We start from the raw sequence: 27,892 nt of genomic DNA on the forward strand, positions 1-27,892 counted from the left end.
TTCCGTGGTGGCGCAGTGGTTGAGAATCCGCCTGCCGATGCAGGGGACACGGGTTCCTGCCCCGGCCCGGAAGGATCCCACATGCCGCGGAGCGGCTGGGCCCATGAGCCGTGGCCGCTGAGCCTGCGCGTCCGGAGCCTGTGCTCCGCAACGGGAGAGGCCACAACAGTGAGAGGCCGCGTAACGCAAAAAAAAAAATTGCTATTTAAAATTCTACATGTTCGCTACAGAATGAACTCCAGTTTCACCGTATAAGCTAGTTAAAATACATCTTTATTTTTTTTTTTAAGTGTGAGCAGGCCACCATGTTATATGAGCCTCAATTTACGAAGACAATGTAGTCAGAAGCAGAGCAGTATTGGAATTAAATAAGACAACCAAAGCAATAGGATATATTTAATGACAACGTATCAATAATTATCATTCTTTGAGTAGCATTGTGGCCTAGGAGAGTCTCTAGAGAGTAAAAGTTTCTAAACATGTCCAGGTGCCCTGTACCATGCAATTTCCTTGTTTATGTACCTTCATTCTTCATTTGTCCATGAAGCTGGGAGAGCCGCTGGACTTGGGCCAGGCAACTCCATGGAGGGGAAGCTGTCCTGATCAGCACTGGAAGGGGAGGGGGACCTGCTGTGACCCCTAGTGTTGCAGAAAAAGCTGGTCTCTCACCTCTTCCTACAACCTAGGATCCAACCAAAACAGATGACTTGCCCCACAAACTAGACTCTGCAATCCCAAACCTTCCTGCCTCTCTCACGCCTTTGCTCAGGCCGATCCTTCCATCTGCAGCAGCACTAACAGGACCTTCCGTGATTGTGGAAATGTTCTCTAGATCTGCACTATCGAATACAGTAGTCACTGGCCACATGTGGCTATCGAGTAGAGCACTTGAAATGTGGCTAGCACAATGTGGCAAGAACTGAGTTTTTTTTTTTTTTCTTTTTTTTTTTTTTTTTTTTTTTGCAGTATGCGGGCCTCTCACTGTTGTGGCCTCTCCCGTTGCGGAGCACAGGCTCCGGACGCGCAGGCCTAGCGGCCATGGCTCACGGGCTTAGTTGCTCCGCGGCATGTGGGATCTTCCCGGACCAGGGCACGAACCCGTGTCTCCTGCATCGGCAGGCGGACTCTCAACCACTGCGCCACCAGGGAAGCCCAAGAACTGAGTTTTTAATTTTATTTAACTTTAATTAACTTAAATTTAAATAAATATATAGCCAGTGGCTACCATATCGGACTGCACATATCTAGCATGTACTTTCTCCATGTGAGCCTAGAATGAACATTTCTTCTCCAAATCCCCAGCTGCTTCAAGGAGCAGCTCAGAAGCTGTTTCCTCCACAAGATTCAGTCTTCCACTGGAAATCATTCTTTCCTCCCTTAGAATTCCCATCACACGTTGAACCATTTTTGTTGTGCTTAGTACTTTTTAACTTACACGTAATCGTATCCCATATCCTTGACCAGTCCTTTTTCTGAGAGCTATACAAGAATAAGACGATCTCTTACTCTTAATGTGGACCCTACTATATCTAGTGCAGGGATTTTTTTAATGTTTGCTGCATGAATCTATACTAGAAGCAGAGTAATTCACATTAACAATGAGGAATTGAAAATGACTGCTGTGCAGTAAAGGATTAACCTTGACAAAAGAAAGGTTTGGGCCTTGGCCTCTAGCTCCTGGGAGGTAACTTCTAAACTCCTGGAATGTCCTGCCTGATTGGAGGGTCTTTGTTCACCTGGGGGCCTATGGCCATACCAGATGGTCTAAGCCAACAATGTGGTTTATGATGGGATCTCAGGCTGAGATTTATCAGCTCAGCCTCTGAAGGAACTGGAGACTAAGGTCAGCCATACGTATAGGCAGTCCGCTGTATCCAGATGGCCAGCCCCCAATAAAAACTCTACACTTTGATGGGTTTGGGTGATGTTTCCCTGGTTGGCAATACTCAATGCACGTTGTCACACATTGCTGAGAAAAATAAGCGCTGGCACAGGGCAGGTATTCAATATTTAATGAATGATTGAATGGATGTATGAATGAACGACATCCCTTAATATTGCAAAATCATGCGAGCTGCCAGACTCACTCAGGTCTGTCTGGGATTAGAGTTTTTTTTTTTTTCTTTCCTAGATAGTTTTTTTTTTTTTTTTGCTTTCCTAGATAGGCACTTAATCCAGTGTAGGGTTTACAGATTTTTTTATTCCTATTTTGAATCTTAATTTCCTGTCTCCTATCCAGAATGCCCCTAAGCTTGCCCTTCATTTTTCCTTTCCCTTTACAACTGAATCCTAGGCTTCATAAGGGTCTCAGAACAGTCACCTGGGAGGCATTGGAGTCTTTTTTTATTGGAGGGAGGCTCTCGTGAACCTGTTCACACACAAGAACAGAAGAAGACAGTCCCAGAGCAGCAAGAAGTGGGACACAACACAGCATGAACGATAAGCAAGCCCACGAGGCCTTCCCCAGACGTAGCCTCAGAGCCCCTAGGCAAACACTGACCAATAAATTAAGTTGAAAAATATGTAGGAAGCCGGGAATATCAACCGGGAGTATTTGTCGATGGCGTGGGTGTTCTGGAAGATGCGAAGACCCACCTGGCCCTTCAGAAGCCCCTTCTTCCTGGAGGAGTTGGAGTCACTGCTCAGGGCCAGGTGGACCACGATTTTGTCTTGCCTTTCTTCTTCTGTCAGAATATGGCTTCTCGGGTACCCGGCCAGGCTGTTGGCCTCAGACTCACTGTAGCTTCCACCCAGCATCATGGTTCTTGAGTGGAGCATTCCACACATGCACGGGAGCTGTGGGTAGCAAACACAAGGGGAGATGTCAGGCATGTTTCGGCCTGTGAGGGGCCCAGAGGAGGCTGCCTGGGCCAAGAGTAAAGCCCATGGCTTCTCAGAACCACAGAAAAGGCAGAACTAGAAGCATCTCCAGAGATCACTTTGTCCAATGATTCCCTATCCTGGCTGTATATTGGAGTCACGTTGGGAGCTCTTTAAACTGGCCATGCCCAGGCTCCAGTCTAATTAATTTAAGGTTCCCAGGTGATTCTACTATGCAGCCAGGGTCCTGAACCACTGATTTAGTCCAAATGCCCTCAATTGCAGAAGCAAAAACTAAGCCCAAGAGAGGCTATACAGTTCTCCTGGGATCAGACAGTGTCAGATTCAGGACTTTAAACACACATCTTCTGGTTCCAGCCGTGGACCTCCACCACTGTGTGCATGAATCAAAAGATGATTAGGTGGGGCTTCCCTGGTGGCACAGTGGTTGAGAATCCGCCTGCCGATGCAGGGGACACGGGTTCATGCCCCGGTCCGGGAAGATCCCACATGCCGCGGAGCGGCTGGGCCCATGAGCCATGGCCGCTGAGCCTGCGCGTCCGGAGCCTGTGCTCCACAACGGGAGAGGCCACAACAGTGAGAGGCCCTCATACCGCAAAAAAAAAAAAAAAAAAAAAAAGATGATTAGGTAGGAGAGTGTCCTTATTCTAAAGAGTTCCACTTAAGGGTAAAGGGTCATGGTACCTATCACGTATTTTTATTTTTATTTTTTTATTTATATATTTTTTCTTGGATAATCCTCCAAGTTTTTTTTTAATTGAAGTATAATTGATTTACAGTGTTGCATAATTTCAGGTGTACAACAAAGTGATTCAGATATATATATATATAGAGAGAGATACATACACATATACGTAAAACGTTTTTTCAGATTCTTCTCCATTATAGGTTATAACAAGATAGTTCCCTGCACTATACAGTAGGATCTTGTTGTTTATCTCTTTTATATATAGTAGTGTGTATCCGTTAACCCTAAACTCCTAATTTATCCCCCTCCCCACTTTCCCCTGTCATGTATTTTTTAATGGTTCAGCTGCACCAACAACAGTATGTTTATATGAGAAAAAGCTCACACAAAATGGCAAAATGTCAACAATGTTGGATGGAGGGGCAGGGTGTATGAATGTATATTATCCTATTTTTTCAACCATTTCTGTGAGCATGAAAATGTTTATAAGAAATTATAAGGTGGAGGGAAGGGAATGGTCTTCTTTAACTCCTCCCCACCGTTTGAGATAGCAAAGCTGGCTCCGGTTAACAGCTGGTTCATGAACCCATATTTGTTGGATGAAGGCTTTCCTATGGTTTTTTTAAAAATTTATTTTATTTATTTATTTATGGCTGCTTTGGGTCTTCGTTGCTGTGGCGTGGGCTTTCTCTAGTTGCAATGAGCGGCGAGCGGGGGCTACTCTTCGTTGCGGTGCTCGGGCTTCTCATTGCAGTGGCTTCTCTTGTTGCTGAGCGCAGGCTCTAGGCGCACGGGCTTCAGTAGTTGTGGCACATAGGCTCAGTAGTTGTGGCACACAGGCTTAGTCGCTCCGTGACATCTTCCCGGATCAGGGCTCGAACCTGTGTCCCCTGCATTGGCAGGTGGATTCTTAACCACTGCGCCACCAGGGAAGCCCCAAGGCTTTGGCACGTTTTGAATGACTCTATACAGGAAAGTCCAATGCATTATAAGTCAAAAGTATTTAAATATAATCCAAAGGTATTTGATAATAATCAATGTACAGATTATTGAAAATTTAAACAAGGATTCACATACCCAAGTAAAAAAGGTTTGAGTTTGGCTGATGCTGGCCAGGGGTATGATGCCTGCCTGATCCAGCCAACTGACCTTGGGTTTGTTCTCAACCTGTTGGCTTTAATATGTTTCTAACCTCGCACTCAGCCCTGTGGTGCCTCTGTTTTTCCACCTGGGAAAAGTGAAATAATGACATTTCACACATTTCCTCCTATTGTCATGGATATTGAAATACACAGATGGATACCAGGAAGCTTTAGAATGCAAAATAGATGAATGATTTTATGTCAGATCAGAATTACTTGACGTATTTTTACACTTGAAGAAATCTGTGGTTTGGGGAGCTATTTTTTAAATCAGGCATGATTGTTTCATTACTATTTCTATGTCTTGTCCCATCAGCAACAATAATTAAGTAGCACATTAATACATTCCTGGAATAATTAACTCATAGATTTTAAGGATAGAAGGTCAGTGAGAGGTCATCTATTCAATTCTTTGCATTTAGATAAAATCACACCCAAACTTTGGTAAAATTGTGAGATATTGTTATATCACTGGGGACTTCTTTTTTGTAAGACATGGGTCTTCTTTTTCCTTGCTCTAAACTGAAATTCTTTCTGCTAAAATAAAAACAGACATTTAAGAGTTAGAATCAGGAAATGCCCCAAGTTATGGAAAATCTCTATTTCCCACATCAGCTCATTTCTAAGAAAAATTAAGTGGCACCTGGCTCACTGGACGGGTCTGGATGATCAGCCAAAGAATTCAAGCACATATAGGGGAGAAGAACTATACCCTGCCTGCCGGCTTCAACCCAAAGCAGCGTGGGTCCCCTTTTGAACCATGGTGAACCTAGCAGGCTCCAGTCAACTTTGCCCTCTGCAGGGCAGAAGTCAAACCTCCGTGAGCATCACAATTGCCTGGGACCTTGTCAGCAAGGCCAATTCCAGGGTGCCATCTCTGGAGATTCTGAGCCCGTAGTTCTGGGGTACAGCCCTTAATCTTCATCTTTAATAGGCTGAGAAGGTGAATCTAGGCCAGGTGCTCCCGGGTTCCCACTTTGGGAACCTCAGGTCCACTGGGGGCCATGTTAACGCTGTGAATGGTGGTTTCTCTGTGGGACAGCGGGAGAGAGATTTCGTGTCCTCCCACCGGTCTGCCCCCCCAGCAACGACAGCTTCTCAGCCTTTCAACCGCGTGCTTGACAACAGTGGAGAACAAGCCCTCACTTCCTGGCTGTCTGTTCCCATAGATATGGAGCTAGACTTGGAGCCCAAAGGGCTGTCCACAGATGATTTCCTCATTGCTCTTTAGCCAGCATCGTATCATCACTGGCAAACACCGGGCCCATCATATGGTAACAGGTTAATAATGATCTGCCTGAGTAAAGTCATGAGCTGTTAATGGTTCATGGGCGCATATCTGTCGGATGAAGGCTTTGCTATTTTTTGAACAAGGAAAGCCTAACAGATTACAAATCAAAAGTGTTTAAGTATATTCCAAAGGCATCTGATAATGATCAATGCACAGATTATCAAAATTTGAGGGAATTCCCCAGTGGTCCAGGGGTTAGGGCTCGGCATTTTCATTGCCAAGGGCCGGGGTTCGATCCCTTGTTGGGGAACTAAGATCCCACCATCTGGGAAAAAAAAAAAAAAATTGAACAAATCCTCAATTGCTGAAGCAAAAGTATTTTGAAGACAATTTAAAATATAAACTCTTAAACAATCTAGCATATTTGAAGATAATTGGAAATATTTAAAGGTATAATGTGGGCATTAAAAGACTATTTTTAGGGCTTCCCTGGTAGTGCAGTGGTTGAGAGTCCGCCTGCCGATTCAGGGGACACGGGTTCGTGCCCCGGTCCGGGAGGATCCCACGTGCCGCGGAGCGGCTGGGCCCGTGAGCCATGGCCGCTGAGCCTGCACGTCCGGAGCCTGTGCTCCGCAACGGGAGGTCACAACAGTGAGAGGCCTGTATACCACAAAAAAAAAAAAAAAAAAAAAAAAAAAGACTATTATTAAAAAGGCAACAGGTCCTCTTTACTAAAATTTAACGCTCCCTTTGCTAAGGAGCTCCCAGCCAGCTAGACACACATAAATGTGGAATTTTCACGTCCCCTGATCTCTACAACTTTTAGGTAAACACCCATTTTGATCAGTACAATGACTAGCAAGGATTTGGTAACAAGTTGGCATTTTATTTCTTAATGTGATTAATAAGAGTCCGCATATGAATAGAATAGATTTTCCCTCTCTGCCCAGGTGCATTGCCCTGAATTCCGCATTTGCATTCCATCCCATAGTAGACTTTACTATAGTGCAGTATCGTATAGATAGCATAGTATTTCCAATGAGTCTAAAGGCTAAGGTTGTATGTGGCTGAATTTTCACTGGGCCAGAGCACTGATAAATACAGGAGTTTTTTATTCTAGAACTTTCCTCTTGTCTGTTCACAGGATGTAGAGACATTTTCCCTAGACAGGTTCAGTAATGATAGTGATAATTTATGTGCATCTAGAAGCACGCAGTTTCGAAACAACTCTCATATACATCTTTGTAAGGGTATTGTGACCCTTACAATAACCCTGGGAGGAAGGTGGGGTGAGGGTTCTGTTATAGTTTTTTTTAACAGATGAGGAAACTGAGGCCCAACATAAATGGCAGAGTTGGGCCCAGGAACCCAAGTCTTCCTAGTCTTTGTCCAAAGGCTTTCTACTTTCTGGGATCCTTTGTGATGGAAGCTAGAATATTCTAAAACGGATCCTCCTCCTTTTGCACAAACATCTCCCTTTTCTCCGTGAAAGCTCCCATCCGTTATTCCCATCCAACCAGCAGCATGGGCTCCAACAAGGAAATGAATGAAACTTCTCTCACCTTCTCCTGCGGCTTCCGCTCTTTCCGCTCCTGCACGGTGGTCAGGTAGTTGACGGCCGCGTACTCCAGCACCGAGAGGAACACGAACACGAAGCTGACCCAGAGGTAGATGTCCACGGCCTTGACGTAGGACACGCGGGGCATGGAGGCGTTCACACCCGTGATGATGGTGGACATGGTCAGCACCGTGGTGATCCCTGCAGCATCCAGCTTTAGTTCAGCCACGGACAAGGGTACACAGCTGCCCTCACATTTCACTAAGTCCCTTTTTTTTTCAACTATTAACCATTTTATATTGATTTTTGTAGTATGCTTCTTCCAAGGTCTTATGTGCTTAAAGAGATTTTATGTATAGTAGTGTGTATATGTCCATCCCAAACTCCCAATTTATCCCTCCCCCTCTGGAAACCATAAGGTTGTTTTCTACATCTGTAACTCTATTTCTGTTTTGTAAATAAGTTCACTAAGTCCCATTTCACATTTGCTCTCTCTTACATCTAATAGGAAGTGGCCAGGGCACGTTTCCACCTCATAGAGGTGTGAGGATCTGCAAGGATCTGCTCCCGAGCAGCCGGCCCGTTCTCCTCCCGGCCGACTGCCTGACCCCTTTCACTCTGAGCCACTTGGGAGCCTGGGTTTCTATGATGTAGTTGCTAAGATCAGCAGAGCTTCCCGAAGGATCTGCTCAGATGTGGACTTTAAAACAGTGGCTATGAAAATCAACTCTACTTCAATAAAAAATAAAAATTAGGGCTTCCCTGGTGGCGCAGTGGTTGAGAGTCCGCCTACCGATGCAGGGGACGCGGGTTCGTGCCCCGGTCCGGGAAGATCCCACATGCCGCGGAGCGGCTGGGCCCGTGAGCCATGGCCGCTGAGCCTGTGCGTCCGGAGCCTGTGCTCCGCAACGGGAGAGGCCACAACAGTGAGGGACCCGTGTACCACAAAAAAGTAAAAAATAAATAAAAATTAAAAATCAGGGGCTACAGGACCCCTCTCAAGGAACCTTCCCAAACTTCAAGGAAAGAACACATCCTCCCTCATCTGAGACCAGGAAGACTGTGGAAATTCCTGGAAGCCTGTCATACAGGTTTCTTCTTCACTGTGCCTTGCTGGTCAAACCCTCACATGTCTCAGTGCCCAACCTGACTTTGTCCAAATCTCAATGATGAGTTGCAAATGTTTACTCTGGCATTTAGGGTCTGTGAAGGACTAAACCACAGCTCCAGGGAGTACAGCCCTCTCCTTCCCAGAAATCATGAAATATGGGCCCTGCTCCCAAACTCTCAGTCTGTCTAAATAAGGCCAACAAAGTTTTTGTATTTGCAGAGTAAGTTTGGGCATCTGTCGAATTGTCTTATTTATCAAAGTACTGAGCTCTCATACTGCCAGTGGTGGAAGTCTACACCCCAAGTAGGTGCTATCTTTCTGAAAGGAGTCGAGCAGAGCTGATGCGGTTGGAGCTCCCTGTGGTTTTCACAGTGTAGTCTGGGAAACTGAGGGCTGTATGTGAATGGAAAGCAAGAAGCAGGAGAAAAGTTCGCTCCTTCTGACTCAGACAGCCCATCGGTTAAGGACCCTGAATGATGATTTTACTTCTTCTTTACATAGTGATTGATTGAAAAGAAAAAAAAAACCACCCTATCACACCTTATCAAATGCTTTTACCCAGTGAAACTCTGGCGGGCACAGCTCTGCGGTCGATCCAGAAGGACACCCAGGACAGCATGACCATCAGGGTGGCGGGAAAGTAGGTTTGCAGCAAGAAGAAGAAGATGTGGCGACGCAACGTGAAGTTGATGTAGAGACGGTTGTACCAGCCTGGGGGACACAGGAAGAAGCCAGTGAGGTTCCATCGCAGAGACAAAAACAAACTCCTTCCCTGGGGGCCCTTCTTCCCCTGTCATCACAATCATCTTCAGCAGAAAGTTAAAAGTTAATGATCCAAGGGACTTCCCTGGCAGTCCAGTGGTTAAGAATCTGCCTTCCAATGCAGGGGATGCGGGTTTGATTCCCGGTCAGGGAACTGAGATCCCGCATGATGCGGGGCAACTAAGCCTGCGTGCCGCAACTACTGAGCTCACACACCACAACTAGAAAGCCCATGCACCACAACTACTGAGCCTGCGTGGTCTGGAGCCCAGGCACCACAACCAGAGAGAAACCTGCGCACCACAACGAAGAGCCCTCACGGCGCAGCAAAAAGATCCCGTGTGCCACAGCTAAGATCCGGCACAACCAAAAATAAATTAAAAAGAAAAAAGAGTTAATGATCCAAAAAAAAAATAGGGAATTCCCTGGTGGTCCCGTAGTTAGGCCTCCTTGCTCTCACTGCGGGGGCCCGGGGTCAAACCCTGATCGGGGAACTAAGATCCCACAAGCCTCACAGTGCGGCCAAAAAAAAAAAAGTTAATGATTGGTTGGCTTAGTATAATACATTTCTTTCTAAAATCTAATCTCTCTGAGTCTCAGTTTTCTCATCTGTAAACTGGGGATACTACGATCTACACCATAGATTTGGTAGGTAGAAAATAGTTAATTCATACAAAGCACTCAAAACAGTGACACATAGTAAAAGTTATACCGGGAACTCTTAAAAATGGTTTTGGAAAGAGAGTTGATTTGAACTTGCCAAGAACAGATGAGAAAAGAAAATTGTGCGGCAATGCACATCAGAGCAAAAGAGAAGAAAGGGATGGGGGTGAGCTCTATGGGCATAAAGGGAAAGCAGGTGTGAGCTGTCCTGACACCAAGGCCACCTTGGCTGGGGCCCGCTCTTCTCCAGTGTTTGATGTTGCAAACAGAAGGGTGGGGCTGGGGGCAGGCGAACGGGGAAGATGGTGGCCATGCAGGGGCAGACGGTAGCCCAAAAGCTTCCCACAGCCAGGCCTAGGCTCCTCAGCACTGGGACAACGGGTAAGGAAGTGAGAAGTCCTCCAGGGTCCCGTGGCTGCTGCAGAGCTGTGTATTGCAGCTCTATATTGCAGAGCTGTGTAACATATAAAGGCATGTTGAAGTCCTAAATCCCACCACCTGAGAATGTGACTTTACTGAGAAATCGGGTCTCTGTACATGGAATCAAAGTAAGACGAGGTCATATTGAGTTAGGGTGGCCCATAATCCAGTGACCGGTGTCCTTGAAGAAGAGGGAAGTTTGCACATAGATGCACAGAGACACACCACGGGAAGACCAGTGACAGGGAGAATGCCACGTGACAACAGAGGCAGGGGATGGAGTGATGCCATAACCACCAGAAGCTAGTAAGAGGCAAGGAAGGAGTCCTCCCCAGAGCCTTCAGAAGGAGCATGGCGCTCAGGCTTCTGGCCTCCAGCACTGTGAGTGAACACATTTCTATCGTTTCAAACACCCAGTTTGTGGTACTCTGTTAGGACGGCTCTAGGAAACTAACACAGGGGCTGACGGTGAGATTCAAGAAGAGCAGACAAATGGATCCTCTCAAAACTTCAAACATGGCCCCAAGGTCCAAGAAGAGGTCACACTACGCATAAGAAAGGAATCTATAGCTCTGACTATAGGTAATAAATACATAAGTAAATCCAGTAATAAATACATAAATAAATAGGTAATAAATACATTTCCCCATGTCGTTAAGTCAAACGAATCAGGTTACAGAATAGCGTGTACACTCTGACCCTGCTTTTGTAAAATTACATAATTAAAGCAGGATGTCTGCAAGGGTGTTTGCTGAATTGTTCAGAATGACTACCTCTGACCATGGAATTTCAGAGGGCAGCAACTTTCAAAGCCTCTGCTTTTAAGTGTTGTTTATGTCTTGTTGGACTGGGCATTATTAGAATAATGAAAAGTTATTTTTACTGGAAGGGGAAAAAGTTAACACTGAAAAATAATTCTAATGTGTTTTCTTGCACATCTGAATCTGACCATGGCAGAAGTTAGCTACCAGTGCTGCTGTAGAAGGCCAGTCTGGAAGTGGTGTGGAATTTCTGAATCAGAAACTGAGACAGGGAGATCTTCTCATCTGTTTTCAGGGATTCGTCCCCGTTCTTCCAGTACAGCATCAGATCTTCATCTGTATATGCATCTTTGGGAAGAGGAAAATAAGTTAATTTCACTCCTTTTCTTCTGAGGCAGGAGCAACAGGGGCCATCCTACCTCAGCCAGGGATTAAATAGGTCTTATCCCTGGCAGGCAGTACTCAGTCTCATAGTTACTAAAATGGCAGAGAGGAAATAAGGCAAAGATCTGTCATTATGAATTCAGACACTTACAGCTTTCCAGCTCCAAAGAACAGGTCTGGGAGTCCAGGGGAAAGTGGCTGAAATCCATGTTGCACATGGCGGTGACTGTAATCCTAGAACCCAAACAAACACGTTGGCTCGTGCAGTGAGTTACTGGCTCATATACCTGCCCAGAGTAAGGAGGACAAAGACACGACCAAGGGCAGCTGCCTCTTCACGTCTACTTCAGAAGCTCGGAAACCCAGGACTCTAACTTTTTTTTTTTTTTTTTTGGCCGTGCGGTACAGCATGCAGGATCTTAGCGCCCTGACCAGGGATCGAACCCGTGCCGCCAGCATTGGGAGCACTGAGTCTTAACTACTGGACTGCCAGGGAAGTCCCTCTAAGTTAACTTTTAGAGTTTTGTCTTCTGTAGATGATGGTATTTGCTCTGCTTGGATCACAGCTCCTGAGGCTGCCGGCTGTGCATGGCCCACACCTGGACCCTTCTCTGGGCATTGCCCGCATCCAGAGACTCGTCTTCCCCAGAGATGCCCAGAGGTTATGCCCTGCCTCCCCAGCCCCGACTCGAGGCTATTAGCACTGAATTCTGGCAAACTTTACAAGGTGTGGGATGAAACTGTGTAATCACTCAAGTCAGCCCAGAAGCCAATCTGCAGTAGCACCTAATAAACAGTAGCTATCGTTATTTTCCTATTTTTTGTTTATTACCAATAAACTAGAATCATAGGCTCTCAGGGGTGGAGGGTACATAGAAGGTCACCGTCTCCCTCAGATCATTCAGGTTCAATTAGTCTCCTAACCTAACCTTAAGATCCCTGATGACAGGGAAGTCAGCACCTACTACGGTGGTCATTTCGTCTTTAGAGAGTTCTAACTATCATCAGAAGGTTCAGACCCTCCCATGGAGCCACAGACCCAAACACAGTGACAAACTCTTCGGGGCCAAAGGGACAGACCACACATATACATTTTTTTTTAATAGAAGGGATTTTTTTTTTTTTTTTTTTTTTTTTTTTGTGCTGTAGGCGGACCTCTCACTGCTGTGGCCTCTCCGGCTGCGGAGCACAGGCTCCAAACGCGCAGGCCCAGCGGCCATGGCTCACGGGCCCAGCCGCTCCGCGGCATGTGGGATCTTCCCGGACCGGGGCACGAACCCGCGTCTCCTGCATCGGCAGGCGGACTCCCAACCACTGCGCCACCACGGAAGCCCAATAGAGGGGATTTTTTGTGGTGGTTTTTAAACCAAGAGTTGACTAGCTAATTCATTCCACAAATACTGTTTTCTCACCTACTGTGAAAAGCACAGTTTAGCTCTGACGAGACAGTGGTAAATCAGTCAAACGATCCCTGGCGTTGTCCACACATATTAGGATGCCATTGGACACAGAGACCATGACCCCGTGGACAGTTACCTCAGGCTGTACAGCACCTGCCCATCCGGGAACACCCTCAGCATGATGTTGTCCGTGGTGGTGTCGTGGATGAATGACCTTTTGGAGTGAACAAAGAAGACGTCGGGGACCCAGATCTTCTTCACCAGCCGGCCGTCGAAGGTCATGCTCTTGTTGCTGGTGCTGGGGAAGGCCAGCCGCTCATCCGTCCAGTAATGCCGCAGGTAGAGGGTCATGGTGAAGTCCTGTGGGAGTGGGGGGGGGGGAGACCAGACAGAGATGGCTTACAAAGAAAGCTCTCTTCCTGACAGCCGACCCTCCGTCCACCACTGTGACGGACACCTCAGGATCAGCCTCAGCCTCCAGAGTTGAAGGAAACAGTTCTGCAGCCCTGTGGGACGACGGCCAAGGCAACGGCGCTGCTGCCACAGGAAAGAGAATGGCTCATGTTTGTGTCTCATGAGGTTGGAGCCCAAGAGACAGCACAGCCCCTCCTTCAGGCTTTGCAAAGGAAAATGGCAGCTGTGCTGCCCACCGCCTGCCCTGGGGCCAGCAGGGCTGGATTCCCACAAAGCCCTGCACTCTCACCTAGACCTTTGCACACATGGCCCCTTACCTATTGGCCAACCATTCAATTCAACTTAGCAGACACTTCCAGAAACCTGGACAGTCAAGTGTCCCTTTTGCCTTTTTTTTTTTTTTTTTTTTTTTTTTTTTTTTTTGTGGCCACACTGCATGACATGCGGGATCTTAGTTCCCTGACCAGGGCTCAAACCTGTGCACCCCTGCAGTGGAAGCATGGAGTCTTAACCACTGGACCGCCAGGGAAGTCCTAAGTGTCCAATTTTGGAGGGTTTCTACCATTAGGCTTGTAGTATCCTTAAAGGTAGAATTGTTTCCTTCCCACCACTGAATCTCCAGACCCTAGTTTAGTGCCTGGCAAGGCACAATAGTGGATGATCAATAAATATCTGCAGAATGGAAAAATGGGGGGAAAATGAATGAATGAGGAGATGGGCAGCTGCATGTCTAGTATAATTTCAGCCTGAACGCTTATCCTGTTAAAAAGTGTCTCCTCGTCTGCACAGCTGATGCCTGAAACCAAAAGTGTAGCCCTTACACCATAGCCAGAGCTAATACATGAACGCCAATGAATAAATAACTACCCAAAAGAGCCTGTTCCAGGAGCAGGTGAAGGAAGGCGGGAAGGACGCATGCGGTGGCCCACGTCTGCTCTGCCAACCATACCCAGGCTCCTCCAGCCTGTGTCCCGGAGGCCCGCCCGTGAGGGGAGCACCGCCCCACAGGCCCACCTCTGCAGCCCCTCTCTTCCCCGTTTTGTCCGCCACTCTTTCAGTTTGCAAACTTCCTGTTCTTCTGCCTCAGAGACCTCGTACGCGCTCTTGCTTGGCCCTCCCTACAGCTGTCAGGTCTCAGCTGGAACGAGGCTTCTTCAAAGACGCTCCGGTGCCCGCCTGAGCCTGCTGGGCGCTGCCAAGGAGTGAGCGGGGAAGCTGTGCTCCCGGCGGGCGCTGGCGCGCAGAAACCTGCAGAATTTGAAGGGGAACACGTCCACCTCCGGCGCCCCTCCATGTGTGGCGGGTCCAGCCCCTCACACCGCTAAAGGGGCGTGTTCAGAACGTAGAGGGCTGGGCCTCACTCCCAGAGACCGAACCAGGAAGTCTGGGGCGGGGCCTGGGATCTGCATTTAACACACACCCCTCCGCCCCCAAGTTATTTTTACCCACGAAGCTGCAGAAGTCCGGCTCTGGATTTTACTCAACCTGGGCCAACCTCCAAATCCCGGTTTCATCCCCTCCAGCTCTGGCCCCGCCCCCAGACGCAGCCTGCCCCAGCGTGGCCCCACCCACCGCAGGCCCCCAAGGGACCTCGGCTACAGCATCCCGCCCCGGCGCTGCCAGCCGAGCGCGCCTCGTACCATGTCCACCTCCGAGATGCTGTCCAGGCTCTCCACCTGCACGTCCACGCCCACCGGGATGGCAGGACCTGCAGAGAGGCAAAGATGGCTGGTTAAGGCGCCTTCCTCTCTAGCACTGGGCAAGCAGACAGCCCCTACGCCCTTCCCAGGGGAGCCTGAGCGGAGCAGGGGTGAGGCAGTGGTTCACATTCCATGAGGGTTTTCTTGATACTTCCTGGCAGGTTGGGTGCCTGAGCTTTCTCCATGAGGACGGGGCCTGTGTCGACCTTAAGTGCCTTTCCTGGGCCAACATGGGTGTTTAACCCCTGCTTGTTGCATCAGTGGATGAGCTGGATTATGTATGTTTATGCTTCCATAAAACGTTTTTTTAGATTTTAATATTTTTAAAAGTCTTAAATGGGGAAAACAAAAAAACCTGTGTCTGTCAAGCATATTAATGAATGCTATTTCATTCACAGGCAAAAAAAAATGCCTCTGAAAGCATCAGGTGGCATCTAGGTGGGGCCTTCTGAGAGGAAGGCATAGTCTGGAGGCCAGCCCACTGCACCTGGGTCCTCTGGGCCCTGGCCAGGGAGTGCAGGACCAGGGCATGCCGACCCACCGTGGTCTGAGCTGGGAGAAGCTTAGGGTGGCAGGGGAAGTCTGGGTCTCAGGGAATGAGGACTGGGAGGGCCTTGGACTTTGGCTGAGGGCAGGGGAGGAGGATCAGAGATCCTGACGGGATCTGGTGGGCCAGGGCATTGAATGGGTTCACCGACTCTCCCAAAACCTTCCGCCTGGTAGGTTTGCTAAGACTTGAAATCCCACCATGAAAGATTTGGGGCTTTCGGCTGAGCCCGATAGAATGGGAGCGTTTTATTTATTACTGGTGGGATTTAGTGGCTATTTCCTGTGTTCTTAAACATGAAAGCGAGCACAACCTTTATTTTATTATTTTTTTTTAAACCAGGAATCGAACCTGGGCCCACAGCAGTGAAAGCACCGAGTCCTAACCACTGGACCGCCAGGGAATTCCCACAACATTTTTTTTTTAATTTTTACTTTTCCCCCTCCCAGATAAATTGGGTCATAAGCTGATCTTTTTCTTTTCCTGTGCTCTCAACTGAGGGCTCAGGTCAGGGCCCATGAGAGATCACTGCTCTAACAGCCGGAGCCTTCTCTCACTCCAGGCTCCAGGAGGGCACTGAAGGGGCAGAGTGGAATGGCCAGTGTGAGGCTGAAGCCCCCTCCTCAGGGCTGAGTGGCCTGCCTTCCTCTTCCAAGGGGCCTGCAACACGAGGGAGGGTCTGCCAGCAGCCTGGCTGGGGCCCCCTCCCAGCACCCAGACCCCTGAGCCCCTGTGCAGGACCGTGTGTTCCCAACACCACCATGGGAAGCAGGGCTGGTTAATTCCCCATCCTCTGGACGGACCTTCCTTCACTTGAGACACTAAAACAGCCCAGGGCTGGAGCTCTTAACCGTCATCACCTTTCCCCCTTGTTCCCTTTCTCTAAAGTGCCACATCCAATCGTTCCAAGAGCCAAAGGGCAGAAACAGTATAGCCATCACCCTCTTTGGACCCACTTCCCTGTGGCCTGGTTTTCAGATAATGGGCACAGTGTTTGACCAGCAGCTGGTTTTGGCAAAGGACATTTTCCAGATCAAATACAACAGCTTGCTTGGTGCCTGTCACTGTGTCTCTCTGTCCCCAGGGCCTGCCTTGCTCTCCGCAGTTCCAGCTGTCCTTTGGAGAGAAATTTGATAAAGGTTGTGAGGGTGGCATTCAGGCTCTGGACGTATTGCCCACATGGGAGTGCAGGTCAGGCTCCAAGGATCCTGGGTTGTTGGAAAACATCTGTGTGCTCAGAAGGCTCCAGAGCTGCACTCGGGGTCTCGCGCCCCAAGCTTGAACGGGACCAACAGCTCTGCCCTCCTTGGTCCAAGTGCAATGGAGGTGACCTTTACCTTTGACTTGCCCCGCAGCCCAAGACTAACGCTCCGACCCCAGGTTCTCCCGAGCTCTTCATTTTGTGGCCCTTCCCAACCTGATTTTCGAGAAATTCTTCCAAATTACTGGTCTTTCTCCTTTTTCCATGAACAGTTTTATGTTTAGAGTATGATTGAGTCCTATAAGGTGTTAGAAAGAAAATAAGCTAACTAGGCATTTGTGCCTTGGCCCCTGAACACTGACGTGGGTTTTTCTACTTTCAGAGAGGGATCTGGTGAGCCAAATGGAAGTCACTGGTGGAATTTCAGGCAGTATAGCCAGTGAGGCAACAAATTCAGAAGGGAAGTACGTCTTTAGCCAAGAGCTTATCTTGGTTCCTAGCCTTTCTGCAATTATTTCTCCTCACATGGTCCTGGAAAGCACACGTTAGGGATTTATCCATTTTTGAAATAAAGCTATATGTCATTTCTTCTCCACTGACCTACAAGAATAAATGTGAGGTAGAATTTTAAGGCAAATTACAACAGAATTTGCCAACAGGCATCCTGCCCTAAATGAAGGTGTTTTTCAAGCAGTAGGAGATTGATCCATAAAGAAAGCTAGAGATACAAGAATGAATGAAGACCAACAAAAATAGTAAATATATGTACGATTCTAAGGTAACACTGACTATATAAAACAATATTAACCATGTGTTGTAGGATTGAAAAAAACTAAATAAAAATACACAACATTTAAGAAGGGAGAGGTATAAATTGAGTGAAAGTGTTCTGAGGTCTTTGCATTGTCTGTAGAACAGTAAAAATAGTTAATTAACATACTAGTACTATAAGCCAAAGATTCATGTTGTTTTCTAGGGAACCACAAAAAAAGGTAGTAAGGGTATATATTTTCAAAACTAAAATAAGAAAGCCAAAATAGGTATAACCAAAAATAATCAGTCTAAAAGAAAGCAAGAAAGGAAGGAGAAAAAAAAAGAGAGAACATAAAGAATACATTGGACAGTTAAAAAGATGATAGGATGATAGATTTAGAACCAATATATAAATTATTCAATAAATGTAAATGGTCTAAATGCTCCAGTTAAATATTTTCAGACTTGATAATTCAGAAATGTTGAAAGTTTATCAAGCTGGATCAAGAAACAAAATCTGGGACTTCCCTGGCAGTCCAGTGGTTAGGACTCCACGCTTCCACTGCAGGGGGCACGGGTTCAATCCCTGGAACCCTGGTTGAGGAACTAAGATTCCTCAGGCCACGTGGCATGGCCAAAAACAAACAAACAAAAAATCATCAAGCTGCACTTATGTTGTCTGACTCTTCCATTAAATATATTTTCTTTAAAAAAACAAAACAAATACAAACAAACAAACAAAAAGAAACAAAATCCAGCTTGATGCTGTTTAAAGAGACACATTGAAAATATAAGAGGGAGGGACTTCCCTGGCAGTCCAGTGGTCGGTTAAGACTCCATGCTTCCACTGCAGGGGTTGTGGGTTCAATCTCTGGTCTGGGAACTAAGATACCACATGCCACAGTGTGGCAAAAAAAAGAAAAGATAAGATGGAGAAAAGATAAGATACAACATGAAAGGATGCAAACATACAACATGCAAAGAATAAATAAAAGAAAGTGGGTGTAGCTATATTATATCAAGTAAAGTAGATTTAAAGACAGATGAAATACAGATAAGAGGGTCATTTCATAATAATAAATTATTTAATTCACCAATAAAATATAACAATTTTTAATTTGTGTGCATTTAATGATATGGAAATAGCATAAACTAAAAATACCTAAGTGTACTAACCACAAAAATATTTTAAAAATTAAGATTGAGATTTTTTTGCATAAAACTGGAAACTTTTGGAGTCAATCAACATAATTTTCCACATTTGCAGATTAAGATATAGGAAAAGCTTTTGCTAAAATCAGTACCCGTTTATAATTTTGAAAAATATAGGAATAGAAAGGAATTTCCTTAATCTGAAAAGGGATAACTACCAAAAAATAGCTACAGTAAACATCATATTTAATGATAAAATGTTGTAAGATTTCCTTTAAGATTGAGTATGTCTGTTAATGCGACTTCTGTTCAACATCGTTCTAAAGGTCCTAGACAATATAATAAGGCAAGAAATGAAAAAAAGTTATGACAACTAGGACAAAAGAGCCACTATTTGTATGTTATAAGGTTGGATATATAAATTTTTTTTAAATCATCAGATAAATTGTTAGAATTAATATGAGATTTTAATGAGGATGTTGAATACAAGGTCACTATACAAATATCAGTTGTATCCCTATACGCCAGCAAAGTTAGAAAAAGAAATTTTTTCAAAAATATCACTTACGAGTAGCATCAAAAATACCTAGGTATAGGTACCTAGAAATAAATCTAACAAAATATCTGAATGTCCTCTATGAAGAAAACTATGAACTACTGAGAGAAATGAAAGAAGACCTAAGTAATAATGTTCATGGATTAGAAGATTCAATATTGTAAAGATATTAATTACCCCATATTAAACTATAGACTCAATGCAATTTTTGTGTGTGTGTGTGTGTTACACGGGCCTCTCACTGCTGTGGCCTCTCCCGTTGCGGAGCACAGGCTCCGGACGCGTAGGCTCAGCGGCCATGGCTCACGGGCCCAGCCGCTCCGCGGCATGTGGGATCTTCCCGGACCGGGGCACGAACCCGCGTGCCTTGCATCGGCAGGCGGACTCTCAACCACTGCGCCACCAGGGAAGCCCTCAATGCAATTCTAATCAAAACCCCCTTAGGTTTTCTTGTGGAACTTGACAAAGAGATTATTAGGAAATTCAAAGTTCCAATGGCAGTCCTTCTTGAAGGAAAAGAAGGTGGGAGGATTTGCTCTACCAGATATCAAGATTTACTATAGAAATACAGTAATTAAGCGGTGAAGCACCAGCATAAAAATGGACAAATTGACAAATGGAACAGAGTGGAGAGTCCAGAAACAGACACATACCTTTATGTACACCTGACTTATTATAAAGATACCACTGCAGGGCTTCCCTGGTGGCGCAGTGGTTAAGAACCTGCCTGCCAATGCAGGGGACATGGGTCCCTGGTCTAGGAAGATCCCACATGCCGCGAACAACTAAGCCCATGAGCCACAACTACTGAGCCCTGTGCTACAACTACTGAAGCCCGTGCACCTAAAGCCCATGTTCCACAACGTGAAGCCACCACAAATGAGAAGCCAGTGCACCACAATGAAGAGTAGCCCCTGCTCACTGCAACTAGAGAAAGCTCTCAATGCAGCCAAAAATAAAAAAATAAATTAAATAAATTTATTTTTAAAAAAGATATCACTGCAGATCATTGGAGAGGGAATAGTATCTTCAATAACTAATGCTGAGACAATGTGTATATGAAAATCATGCAATGTGCAAAACAACTCCAAGTGGACTGTAGATCCAAAGGTGAGATGCAAAATAACAAAACAGGATAGCAATGTACTTCTTTATCAAGACACAAAAAGCACTACCTTTAAGAAAAAGATCAGTAAATTTACATTAAAATTAAGACTATCTGACAAAACTAATCCTTGGTGTTAGAAGCCAGGATAATGGTTGGCCATGGTGAGGGGATAGTGACAAGGGGAGAAGGAGACTTCTGGCTTTCTGGAGATACTATTTCTTGGTCGAGATGCTGGTTGCATGAATGTGTTCACTTTTTGATAATTCACTAAGCTGAACACTTAACGATTTGTGCACTTTTCTGTATATGTGTTGCAGTTCAATAAAAAATTTTCATCGAAAAAATCAAGAACTCTTGTTTTTCAAAGACACCATGAAGAAAGTGAAAAAACAAGAGTTTTTCAGAGTGAAAGATACTCACAGTATATATAACTGGCAAAGGGCTCGTATACAGAATATAAAAGTAACTCCTAAGAGTTCCATTAAGAAAAATAATCAGACAGTCCAATACAAAAAGGGGCAAGAGATTTGAATAGGCATTTTGCAAAAGAAGAAATAAACAATAGACAAATGAGAAAGTACTCAATTGCATTAATAGCGCCCTTAGAACCACAATGAGATATTACTACTATATACTAACAAACATGGCTTACGTGAGAGTAGCTACACCAAGTGTTGATAAGGATATGGAGCAACAGGAACGCTCATATTCTGCCAGTGGTGGGTGTAAATTGGTACAACTGCCTTAGAAGGCATTATCCAGAAAAATGGAAGATATATAAACCTCATGACGCAGTCTGTCTACAGAATAGGGTAAATACATTGTGGTATATTCATACAATGGAATGTATAGTTACACGCAACAACATGGATGAATACGCACTATAAAGTTTTCATCACTGCAGGTTGCATGGCTTGACTTTCCTCCATGGCCCTTCCCTTTCCTTGAGGACTTCTTTTTTTTTTTTTTTTTTTTTGCTGTACTCGGGCCTCTCACTGCTGTGGCCTCTCTCATTGCGGAGCACAGGCTCCGGACGCGCAGGCTCAGCGGCCATGGCTCACGGGCCCAGCCACTCTGCGGCATGTGGGATCTTCCCGGACCGGGGCATGAACCCGTGTCCCCTGCATCGGCAGGCGGATTCTCAACGACTGCGCCACCAGGGAAGCCCGGGAAGCCCCCTTGAGGACTTCTTGCAAAGTCTGAGTTAATTTGAAGTATTGGTTGAGACACTTTCCCTTATTGTTGGGTGTAATCAAACATTTCCATTTTAAAATAGGCCTGACTTTTCTCATGGTGAGCACTGCTTCCTGGGCAGGCAGTGAGTGCCATGTGGCAGGCATTTAACCATCCACCTGGGGTGGGGTGGGCGAGGCTGGACCCAGTCAGGGGCTCTCCCTTCCACAAGCAGCATCAGCATCACCAGGCATTTGTTAGAGACGCAATTCTTGGACCCCACCCTGAGCCTCCTGCACCAGAGACATCACAAGTCCTGCAGTGATGCTGACCCACAGTCCGGTCTGAGGGCACTGGACAACTGATCGTTAAGGAACCCCCAGGAGTGAGATTTTACAATGTCCCATGTCCTGGTTACCATTTTTCTCTTGTTTTCAAACTTTCTCACGATCCCATCTCCACCAGCTGGCTCCACTTCCTACCTATCCTTGCCTTCCTTCCCCCATAATACTTGCTGAGTCGAGCAGTCTTTTCCCCAAGCCTGACCTCCCTCCCATGACCACCCTCCTTAGCTGAAACCCCCTCCCTCTTCCATCTCTGTGACACAGCTCTTCCCTGGCTCCTTCTCTGAGGTCCTTGGGCCCCTTCTCTTCCCTTGTCATTCAGCCCCTCCCACAGCTAACTCTGCTTAAAACTAATGATTCTCAGTCTCCCTCCTGGGCTCGATCTCTGACCCGGACTCTGACCCTGTTGTTGTTGAAGTCTAAAAGAGGTCCCCACTGGATATCTAACCAAGTTCTTAAATTTAACATCCCAAACAGACTTGTCTAGTAGGGGTCCAGCCCTGCCCCACTGCCCAGCACCCCGTCCTTCAGGCGCATGGTGACCTGCTCGGTCACCAGGGTTAAATGGGGTCAGGGAGGGAAGGAGTGAGATTGTCTGGAGGGGATTGCAGAGGAGCAAGAGGCCAGGAAGAGGAGTTTAATTTTAGGGGAAGGAGGGAGTAGGAGTGAAACTGAGTCCCATTGAAACTGAGTTCCTCTGCCGAGTTTATCATTAACCCCTCTATCCAAAACTTCGTTCCCTTTCTTGTCCTGCCCTTGTTCCCCTGAAGATTGAGGAGTATCAAAGAAATGTGGCGATTGAAACTGAACAGGACCCTGTGAGGCCCTCTTGGGTACAATACTCCCTACCATGTGCCCCATTTCTTTTTTGTAGAAAAAGGCTTTATTCTCCTAGGCCTTCCCTGAGTGCCAGACTCAAGCAATTACTAACCAGGGAAGTGAGGGAATGCAGAAACAAAGGAAAAGCAGTCAAGCAAGAAAAGTAATGATAGCTTGGGCTTCAGTGATTGAGAGTCCGCCTGCCGATGCAGGGGACACGGGTTCGAGCCCTGGTCTGGGAAGATCCCACATGCCGCAGAGCAACTGGGCCCGTGAGCCACAACTACTGAGCCTGCGCGTCTGGAGCCTGTGCTCCGCAACAAGAGAGGCCGTGACAGTGAGAGGTCCGTGCACCGTGATGAAGAGTGGCCCCCACTCGCCGCGACTAGAGAAAGCCCACGCACAGAAACGAAGACCCAACGCAGCCAAAATTAAAATAAATAAATAAATAAATAAAAGAAAAGTAATGATAGCTTAAACAATAGTTCAGTGATAAAACAGAGTCCTAGTTCCTCTTCAAGGGGTATATATAATGATCTGACCCAAATCTTTGAGCTGTTCTGCAGAAACTAAGACCCCACCCACCCAAGTGGAGGATGGTGATTACATAGAGACTGGTTGGAACCAAAAGGCCGATGATTAAGATTCCCCAAACCTCTCCCTGTTACCCCACCACCAACCAAACAGAAGAAAGTCCACAAGTTGCAACACTTACTCCAAATGTTGCCTTTAGAAACCCTTCCCTGAAAGGAATCAGGGTGGTCAGGTCTTTGGAGCACAAGCTGCCCTTCACCACAACCCAGTGACAATAGATTGACTTTGCTATGAGGTGGCCAAGTGGACCCAAGTTCCATTTGGTAACGGGAACAGGGTGTGAGTGTAAGTGAGGGTTTGTGCTCCAGAAGGGAAGGGCCAAGGGCACTGAGGAGGAATCAGAGGGGTCTCCTCTGAGGGCAGCAGATCCTGGGAAAAGGCTGCCAGAGACCCAGAAGGCTGGCTTTCTCCCTAGCTTTGGCTCTCTAACCTGTTCACTGTAACAGTGAAGCACTAGACCTTACCCAAGCATGGGGAAGCGGGGAGGCAGAGCCAGGGAGGCCCGAGAAGCATTCAGGGAGGAGACCCCAGCTCCAAAACAAGGCATGACCCTGCCTTGAACTGGCTCCATGGGCCTCAGCTGGGCCAGCTGAGTGGCATTTGGAGCCTTGGTGGCCAGACTCCAGGGGCTTGGAAGTTCAGGGGTTGAACCCCTCCTAGGAAGAAGGCTACGGAGTAAAGCATGGGAGCATTCAGGAGGGTCTCCACTCACAGTCTGCGTGCTCCAAACACCTAGAGGGCACCTTAAATGGGGGTGGGGTGAAAGTATACTGGGTGAAACACATGTGCTCCTAGAAAATTCCCTAGGAAGGTATCACATTGGAGACAGTCCAGCTGGAGACGTAACTAGGCATTAACCTTGCAAAGTGACACAGCAGTTGTGATATCATGATATGATATTGTGATATAATGAGATATATGTATTTGGTCCTCAGCCCCAGTTCCTGGCACAGAGCTCCTAAAACCCTTGTAACTTCCTGAGTGAGAGGGGTGAGAAGAGTGTATTTTGTTATTTATAACAACCCCTTACCAACCACACCTGAGTTTACGCTAGTGTGGTGGCTCTCGTGGGCTCCTGGATAGTTTCAAGATGGCGCTGGTTGCCAAGGAACAACCATGTAATTAGAGGGTTGGAATTTCAGCCCCACCTCCCAACTCCCAAGGAGGGGGAGGGGAGAGGGGCTGGAGGTTGAGTTAATCACCAGTGGCCAATGATTTCATCAACCGTGTCTACACAGTGGACCGTCCATAAAGCCCCTGAACAACGGGGTTCGGTGAGCTTCCTGGTTGGTGAACACATCCGCATGCCAGGAAGGTAGTGTCCCCAACTCCGCGGGACAGAAACCCCTGAGCTCAGGACCCTTCCCGTCCTCACCCTATGCTCCTCTTCATCCACTATCCACCTGTGTCTTATATAATGTTCTTTATAATAAGCCGGGAACCATAAGTAAAGTGTTCCCCTGATTCTATGAGCCATTACAGCAAATTATCACACCTGAGAAGGGGGTTGTGGGAACCCTCAATTTTGCAGCCAAGTCGGAGAGAAGTGCGGGTAACTCGGGGACCCACTACTTGTGATTGGTATCTGAAGTGGGGGGCAGTCTTCTGGACCTGAGCCCTTAACCTGTGGTGTCTGCACTAACCCCAGATAGTGTTAGAACTGAATTAAATTGTAGGACACCCAGCTGGTGTCCACAGACAACAGGGGAATTTTCCCGCATAGTGCGGGAAAACCCACACATTTGAGTCAGAAGCGTTGTGAGCAGAACAGATCATAGTAGTAGTAACAGTACAAGCATTTATCCCAGAAGAGGCCCTAAGGGAGCGTGTGCTGTGAGTCTAGGACGCCAGGCCATGCGCTCCCCCGGGCCGTAGCCACGTCTTTATCACGTCAGCAACCAGTGCTTTGATGCACTGCCTCCACCATCCCCTTCCCCCGCAACACACACACACACACACACACACACACACACACACACACACACACACACACACACACACGGTCTCTGCTGTGCTCAGTGCTTCCTGTAGGACACTTGAGTCCATCCTCATGACAATCTGGTGAGGAAGGTACTGATATTACCTCCATTCCACAGGCGAGAATCTGAGGGCTAGAGAGGCGACGGAGGTCCCCATCAGAGAGAGGCACACCACAAGCTGATCCCAGGGGTCCACCTCCAGAGCCCCTGCTCTAATGAATGCATTATGCTGACCAGAGCATTCCTTTTTTTTTTAAATTTTATTTAAAAAAAATTTTATACAGCAGGTTCTTATTAGTTATCTATTTTATACATATTAGGGTATACATGTCAATCCCAGTCTCTCAGTTCATCCCACCCCCACCGCCACCCTCCCACCCCCTCACCCTCACTGCCCGCTTTCCCCCCTTGGTGTCCATACGTTTGTTCTCTACATCTGTGTCTCTATTTCTGCCTTGCAAACTGGTTCATCTGTACCATTTTTCTAGATTCCACATATATGCGTTAATATACGATATTTGTTTTTCTCTTTCTGACTTACACTCTGTATGACAATCTCTAGGTCCATTGACGTCTCTACAAATGACCCAATTTCGTTCCTTTTTATGGCTGAGTAATATATGTACCACATCTTCTTTATCCATTCATCTGTCGATGGGCATTTAGGTTGATTCCATGACCTGGCTATTGTAAATAGTGCTGCAATGACCATTGGGGTGCATGTGTCTTTTTGAATTATGGTTTTCTGAGGGTATATGCCCAGTAGTGGGATTGATGGGTCATATGGTAATTCTATTTTTAGTTTTTTAAGGAACCTCCATACTGTTCTCCATAGTGGCTGTATCAATTTACATCTCCACCAATAGTGCAAGCGGGTTCCCTTTGCTCCACACCCTCTCCAGCATTTGTTGTTTGTAGATTTTCTGATGATGCCCATTCTAACTGGTGTGAGGTGATACCTCATTGTAGTTTTGATTGGCATTTCTCTAATAATTAGTGATTTCAAGCAGCTTTTCATGTGCCTCTTGGCCATCTGTATGTCTTCTTTAGAAATGTCTATTTAGGTCTTCTGCCCATATTTGGATTGGGTTGTTTGTTTATTTGATATTGAGCTGCATGAGCTGTTTATGTATTTTGGAGATTAATCCTTTGCCTGTTGCTTCGTTTGCAAATATTTTCTCCCATTCTGAGGGAGAATGGGAGAAACTTAAATGAAATTTAAGTTTCATTAGGTCCCATTTGTTTATTCTTGTTTTTATTTCCATTTCTCTAGGAAGTGGGTCAAAAATGATCTTGCTGTGATTTATGTCAAAGAGTGTTCTTCCTATGTTTTCCTCTAAGAGTTTTATAGTGTCTGGTCTTACATTTAGGTCTTTAATCCATTTTGAGTTTATTTTTGTGTATGGTGTTAGGGAGTGTTCTAATTTCATTCTTTTGCATGTAGCTGTCCAGTTTTCCCAGCACCACTTATTGAAGAGACTGTCTTTTCTCCATTGTATATCCTTGCCTCCTTTGTCATAGATTAGTTGACTATAGGAGCGTGGGTTTATCACTGGGCTTTCTATCCTGTTCCATTGATCTATATTTCTGTTTTTGTGCCAGTACCGTGTTATCTTGATTACTGTAGCTTTGTAGTATAGTCTGAAGTCAGGGAGTCTGATTCCTCCAGCTCCGTTTCTTTTCCCTCAAGATTGCTTTGGGTATTTGGGATCTTTTGTGTCTCCATACAGATTTTAAGATTTTTTTGTTCTAGTTCTGTAAAAAAAGTCATTGGTAATTTGATAAGGATTGCATTGAATCGGTAGATTGCTTTGGGTAGTATAGTCATTTTCACAATATTGATTCTTCCAATCCAAGAACATGGTATATCTCTCCATCTGTTTGTATCATCTTTAATTTCTTTCATCAGTGTCTTATAGTTTTCTGCATACAGGTGTTTTGTCTCCCTAGGTAGGTTTATTCCTAGGTATTTTATTCTTTTTGTTGCAGTGGTGAATGGGATTCTTTCCTTAATTTCTCTTTCTGATCTTTCGTTGTTAGTGTATAGGAATGCAAGAGATTTCTGTACATTAATTTTGTAACCTACAACTTTACTAAATTCATTGATTAGCTCTAGTAGCTTTCTGGTGGCAAATTTAGGATTATCTATGCACAGTATCATGTCATTCAAAGAGTGACAGTTTTAATTCTTCTTTTCCAATTTGTATTCCTTTTATTTTTTTTTTTCTTCTCTGATTGCCATGGCTAGGACTTCCAAAACTATGTTGAATAATAGTGGCAAGAGTGGACATCCTTGTCGTGTTCCTGATCTTAGAGGAAATGGTTTCAGTTTTTCACCATTGAGAATGATGTTTGCTGTAGGTTTGTCATATATGGCCTTTATTATGTTGAGGTAGGTTCCCTCTATGCCGACTTTCTGGAGAGTTTTTATCATAAATTGGTGTTGAATTTTGTCAAAAGCTTCTTCTGCATCTATTGAGATGATCATATGGTTTTTATTCTTCAAGTTGTTAATATGATGTATCACATTGACTGATTTGTGTATATTGAAGAATCCTTGCATCCCTGGGATAAATCCCACTTGATCATGG

At 45.9% G+C, this 27,892-nt stretch overlaps 1 protein-coding gene across 4 annotated transcripts in view; it reads right to left on the reverse strand.

The window, feature by feature from the left end:
- Positions 1-389: 389 nt before the first annotated feature.
- Positions 390-27,892, reverse strand: part of GABRR2 (gamma-aminobutyric acid type A receptor subunit rho2) — a 48,955-nt gene continuing 21,452 nt past the window's right edge. Inside the window, exons 2-9 of one of the 4 annotated variants that reach the window (XM_067011462.1) lie at positions 15,016-15,083; positions 13,098-13,321; positions 11,713-11,795; positions 11,385-11,525; positions 9,130-9,282; positions 7,465-7,661; positions 2,596-2,796; positions 390-682 (exon numbers count right to left, since the gene is read on the reverse strand). In XM_067011462.1, the coding sequence (XP_066867563.1) occupies positions 515-682; positions 2,596-2,796; positions 7,465-7,661; positions 9,130-9,282; positions 11,385-11,525; positions 11,713-11,795; positions 13,098-13,321; positions 15,016-15,083 (1,235 nt within the window). In that variant the 3' untranslated portion in view covers positions 390-514. Of the gene's footprint in view, positions 683-2,150; positions 2,797-7,464; positions 7,662-9,129; positions 9,283-11,384; positions 11,526-11,712; positions 11,796-13,097; positions 13,322-14,242; positions 14,688-15,015; positions 15,084-27,892 lie in introns of those variants that run through there. The other 3 variants (XM_067011463.1, XM_059083240.2, XM_059083239.2) reach the window with 3 other exon arrangements.

Source organism: Kogia breviceps, chromosome 13 (genome assembly GCF_026419965.1).
Source record: "Kogia breviceps isolate mKogBre1 chromosome 13, mKogBre1 haplotype 1, whole genome shotgun sequence".
NCBI classification, from domain to species: Eukaryota; Metazoa; Chordata; class Mammalia; order Artiodactyla; family Physeteridae; genus Kogia; species Kogia breviceps.